Genomic DNA, 5702 nt, shown 5'->3' with positions numbered 1-5702 from the left:
GACCTGTGAAACCAATCTGAAGCCCATCTAACCTAAACTATTCCATTATCATCCATATGTTTATCCAATGACCATTTAAATGCCCTTAAAGTGGGCGAGTCTACTATTTTTGCAGGCAGGGCATTCCACGCCCTTACTACTCTCTGAGCAAAGAACCTACCTCTGACATCTGTCCTATATCTATCACCCTTCAATTTAAAGCTATGTCCCCTCGTGCTAGCCATCACCATCCGAGGAAAAAGGCTCCCACTGTCCACCCTATCTAATCCTCTGATCATCTTGTATGTCTCTATCAAGTCACCTCTTAACCTTCTTCTCTCTAAATCATACACACTCTACTAAAACCTCTTATAATTTCCACTATTTCTTCAAAATACCCTGACGGGTCCAATTGTTACATTTATTTGAGTTGACATATTTTAATTGAGACTCTGTGATGTGCAGGCTGCGATCTCTGAATGATCTGGACACTGAACTGCAATCAAAAGCATCAGAGCTGAGATGCCTGATGGAGCAGCTGACTGTAGTGAACCCTGCTCTCACAGAAGAGGCCCAGGAGCATCTGTCCATAGCACAACATGTCTTTGAAGAGACAGAGAGGAACATCCATGACTGGTGAGTGGACTGGGCCATTTACAAATTTCTCCCTTCGTGAATGCTCAGACAAGGGACACATTATGTCCCAGGGTGGCTCAGCGGTTAACACTGCTGCCCAGGTTTGATTCCTGGCTTAGGTGACCATCTGTGTGGAGTTTGAACATTCTCCCTGTGTCTGTGTGGTTTTCTGCCAGGTGCTCTGGTTTAATTGGTCATGCTAAGTTGTCCAATGATGTACTAGCTGGATTAACCATAGTAAATGCAAGGTAGCTGACTCTGGGTGGGATATTATTTGGAGGGTCAGTGTGTACTGAATGGGCCTAATATTCTCCTTCTGCACTTTAGGGATTCTATGATCCTAAAAGCCAGGAAGATATGTTACACCTTTTAAAACACTGCTTCACCCTCAGTTGAAGTACTGTGTCCGATTCTGAACATCACACTTTATGAAAGGCCTTGGGGAAGGTGCTGAGGAGATTTGGAATGGTAGCAAAAGTGAAGAAATTGAGTCATGCAGAGAGACTGGAGGAGCTAGAAATGTTCTCAAGATAGACAAGGTTAAGGAGGGATTTTATTCAGATGAAGGTTTTTTTTACAATGTAGATATGGAGAAACTTTGTGAGGTTCTGTAACCAGGTGCCACAGATTTAAGGTAATCACCAAATATTTTAATCAACCTGTTCAGATGTGTTGTGACACACCTTGGGAGCAAGTGGGACTTGAACACAGCAATTCTGGCCCAGAGGTAGGGACACTACCACTGTGCCACAAGAACCACTTAGTCCCTCAGGGTAGTGTCCTTGGCCCAACCATCTTCAGGTGCTTCAACAATGACCCTCCCACCACCTTAAACTCAGAAGTGGGGATGTTCACTGATGCTTGATTTACTGAAATGGCCAATTCCATGCTTGTTAACGACCCTCCAGAATAAAAGAAACATCCACCAACTTTCTTTAGGGATGATCAATAAATTCTGGTCCATCCGGCAATGTCCAAATTCCATGGACGCACAAAAAGAACCCTTTTCAATCCAGAAAATTTCCAAGTAATTCAAAACCTGCCAGTTTTTTCCAGAGTCCTTAAATATATGTACGTATTCTCAACAATTGGTTCCAGTTCGATCCTTCACTAACTGCCTTTCTCAAAGATAGCAGTTGTAGGTATATGGGGAAAGACCAGGGGAGAGGGATTAATTAGTTAAGAGCAGACACAAATACAGTGAACTTTGTAATCTCCTTCTGCTTTTTAACATTCAATGAGCCTGTCCCAATGCAGGCTTTTCTTGACCTCAGTCAACAGCTGTGTATATTTAGTCTACTTTGCTTAGCCTTCTAATTGAGTTTAAATTGGATTTTTCAAATAGGCAGCCAAAAGTCAAAGACTGGGAACAGCTGAATGTTTCTGGGACTTGAACTCAGAGGTTTTAATAAGTGATCGCATTTTGCAGTCTGGTTCTGAGCCATTCAGAAAAGGAAGATCTCAGTAACTGCCAGGAGAGTTGTTCTGGGTTCAGGGCCAGTATGATGGCTCTCTCAATTTGTGGTTGCACTTAGATAAAACCACAGAAGAGACCAACAGCATTTAAGATATAGAAATAGGATATGAAGCACAATAATAAACAGCAAATGAGAAGTCTGTATACAACATTCAACAAATCACACTGCACTGGGGGCAGTTTTGATCAAGATGATGCCAAACAATCTATATGTGTTCTGAGGAGACAATGTTAACTCTGTTTCTCTCTCATCTGATGCTGCCAGACCTACTGAGTTTCTCCAGTATCTTCTGTTTATATTATAACAATCCATCCTGGTCGATCCATATTGACGCTACAGTTGAGAAAGCACATCAACGCCTCTACTTCCTCAGGAGGCTAAGGAAATTTGGTATTTCCACATGACTCTTACCAACTTCTTTAGATGCACCATAGAAAGCATCCTACCTGGATGCATCACAGCTTGGTATGGCAACTGCTCTGCCCAAGATCACAAGAAATTACAGAGAGTTGTGAACACAGCCCAGACCATCACACAAACCAGCCTTCCTTTCCACTGACACAAAAACAAAGTTGCTGGAAAAGCTCAGCAGGTCTGGCAGCATCTGTGAAAGAAAAAGAAGAGTTAACGTTTCGGGTCCGGTGACCCTTCCTCAGAACTTCCATTGACTCCATCTACACTTCCCACTGCCTTGGGAAAGCAACCAACATAATCAAAGAACCCTCCCACCTAGTTATACTCTCTTATCGGGCAGAAGATATAAAGGTTTGAAAACACATACCAACAGCTTCTTCCCCTCTGTTATCAGACTTATGAATGGACCTCTCATATATTAGAGTTGATCTGGTTATCACGCAAAACAATACTTTTCACTGTAACTTGGTATGTGTGACAATAATAAATCAAATCAAATGGGGGAAAGGCTTGGGATCCTCAGATTATCTCCATAGTGGTTAGGACTATATTCACTGGGGTTTAGAAGAATGATGGGGATCTCATAGAAACCTATAAAATTCTAACAGGACTAGACAGAGTAAATACGGGAAGGATGTTCCCAATGACCAGGGAGATTCCAGAACTAAAGGTAGGATATGGGGTAGTGCATTTAGGACTCAGATGAGGAGAAATGTTTTCTCCCAGAGAGTAGCGAGTCTGTGAAATTCTCTGCCACAGAAAACAGTTGAGGCCAAATCATTTAATGTTTTCAAGATGTTATAGTTCTTCAGACTGAAGGGATCAAAGGGTATCAGGAGAAAATGGGAACAGGGGACTGAGTTGGATGATCAGCCATGATCATAGAGTCACACAGCACAGAAACAAACCCTGCACTTCAACTCGTCCATGCTGACCAAGTTTCTCAAACTAAACGAGGCCCATTTGCCTGCCATATCCTTCTAAACCTTTCCTATTCATGTACCTGTCCAAATGTCTTTTAAATGTTGTAACTGGTGATTCAAACCATATACAAACCAGTGTCTGTGTGAAAAAGTTTCCTCTCAGGTCCCTTTTAAATCTTTCTCCCATCACCTTAAAAATATGCTCTATCAAATGGTGGAGCATGCTCGATGGTCTGAACGGTCTACTCCTATTTTTCCATAACTCTATGATGTCAGTCTTTGGGAGAGAATTCCAGTTGAAACTAGCCCTGTATGAAAAAGATGTTTTTTTGATTCATCACTGAATGGCCTATAGGGAGAGACCAGGAGCAGTGGGATTAGTTTGAGATTGATATGGGGCTATAGGGAGAGACTGGATAATATTGAACTACTGCTTAGATTTTGCAGTTCTTCCTCCAATACCTTCAACCTGTGTACATTGCACCCAGAGCCTGTGCCCCTCTCTGTGAACCAATGTGCAGTGCCCGTGTCAAACCCACTTCTGCATGATACCCTTTCACTTTTCTTTATGTTATGTTGATTGCTGAATGCTCACTCTGGGTTTCTCTACAATACCATTCTCTGCTTTTCTCTATCCTCAGGCAGGACCAATGCCACATGCTAATGGCCTTTCTGAGAGAGTATCAAAACTACAGGAAGGAACTGACAGCTACAATTCAGAAAGGAGCAGCTGTCCTTCCAGGGCACACATCTTACATGGGGAAGGAAAAGCTGCAAAGACTAATGAGCGACGTAAGTGCCAGGAAAATGATGGAGATTTGAAAAACCTGGGTGAAACAATGCACCAGAACGATGGGCTTTAGTCAGGGAGCTACTGGAGCAGATGGATTAATTTTGAATGGGTCCTATTAGTCTCAGACTTCCTTTGTAGGCTTACTGTCCATGAGTCTCGCGATCCGTCCCTGGTAAAACCTTCCATTGTAATTCTCTGTATCACATAGCAGGGGAGATGGTGTCATAGGGGAACCATCACTGGGTCAGTGGTCCAGGAAAATGCTCTAAGGCCATGGATTCAAGTCCCACTGTTTACAACCGGTGGAATGTGAGTTAACAAAGTCAATAAATCTGGAAATATAAGGTGAGTCACGGTGACTGTGGAGTGATTGTTGTTGTTTAAAAACCCATTGCGTTTGAGGGAAGTAAATCTGTCATCCAACCCTGAACATTACTGATACAACAGCAGACCCCCAGCTTGTATGGCTGACTCGTAAACACCCTCAGAAATGGCCTGAACAAGCCACTCAGCCCAAGGACAGTTACAGATGGGTCACAGATGATACTCACATCCCATGAAGCAAAAAAGAATAACTGAGCTACAATTTAATTTCAGATTAATGACATAAAACGAGAGTTCGACAGCCAACAGGGGAAAGTAGATGAATTGAGAAAGGTTTGTCGCCATCTGCAGTCAGAGCTGAAGAAAATTATGAATTGCAATTCCTTACCATTCCAGGCAGAAGCGGAAGAACTGTTGGATCAATGGTTGGATGTAAGTAACAGCAAATGGAAGCTTAGATTCTACTGAAGGTACATGGATCTGTACTGAAGATTCAAGGAATTTTAACTCCATCTGCTAAGTTTACCTGTCCCTATCTGATATAGCTCCCACAGAGGAGAAAGGGTCTACAGGGGTTTGTTTTTATTATGTGTTTATTCTTGGGGTGTGAGTCTATTGAAAATGCTGTCATTTATAGCCCATCCCCAATTATGCAGAGAGCAGGTAAGAGTCAAACACATTAGTTGGGACAGGAGCCACATAGAGGCCCATACTGTCTGAGGAGAGCAGGTTTCCACGCAGAACAGGAATGAATGGTTTGGGTTTTTATCTAGTGCAGAGATTAAGCTTAGGTGTGGCCCCGCTGTATCTGATGGCTGTACAGAGCTTTCTCTGCTGGGCAGGGACATGGTAGAGTGTGCCTGGGTGAATTACACAGAGATTTGCTGGATTCCTATGCCTTGATATCAGGGGTGCAGCTGATCCACAGTTTCCTGATGGGTTCTGAGTGGAGACTGGCCTCATAACAAAGCTAGAAGAAAATATAGAAATTTAACCACACTGGTCCCACTATTTTAAATGCTGAATTTTTTTTCTCAACATACAACATTGAAACAGACCCTTCAGTCGAACTTGTCTGTGCTAACCAGACATTCCAATCTGACCTAGTCCCATTGCCAGCATTTGGCCCCTATCCCTCTAAACCCTTCCTATTTA

The 5702-nt window shown here is 42.7% G+C and overlaps 1 protein-coding gene across 1 annotated transcript; it reads left to right on the top strand.

Annotated features, from left to right (window-relative positions):
- Positions 1–444: 444 nt before the first annotated feature.
- On the top strand, positions 445–4979 carry LOC109914091 (nesprin-2-like; the record flags this gene model as incomplete). The annotated part of the gene is made up of 3 exons (XM_048594630.1): positions 445–615; positions 4072–4222; positions 4821–4979. Coding segments are annotated over 3 exons (481 nt in total), but the record flags the coding sequence as incomplete, so codon positions are not given.
- Positions 4980–5702: the final 723 nt, after the last annotated feature.

Source organism: Rhincodon typus, unplaced genomic scaffold, assembly GCF_021869965.1.
Source record: "Rhincodon typus isolate 14 unplaced genomic scaffold, sRhiTyp1.1 hic_rhity00012015, whole genome shotgun sequence".
NCBI lineage: Eukaryota > Metazoa > Chordata > Chondrichthyes > Orectolobiformes > Rhincodontidae > Rhincodon > Rhincodon typus.
The sequence above is the reverse complement of the archived record's forward strand: the minus strand, read 5'-3'. Positions and strand labels throughout refer to the sequence as shown.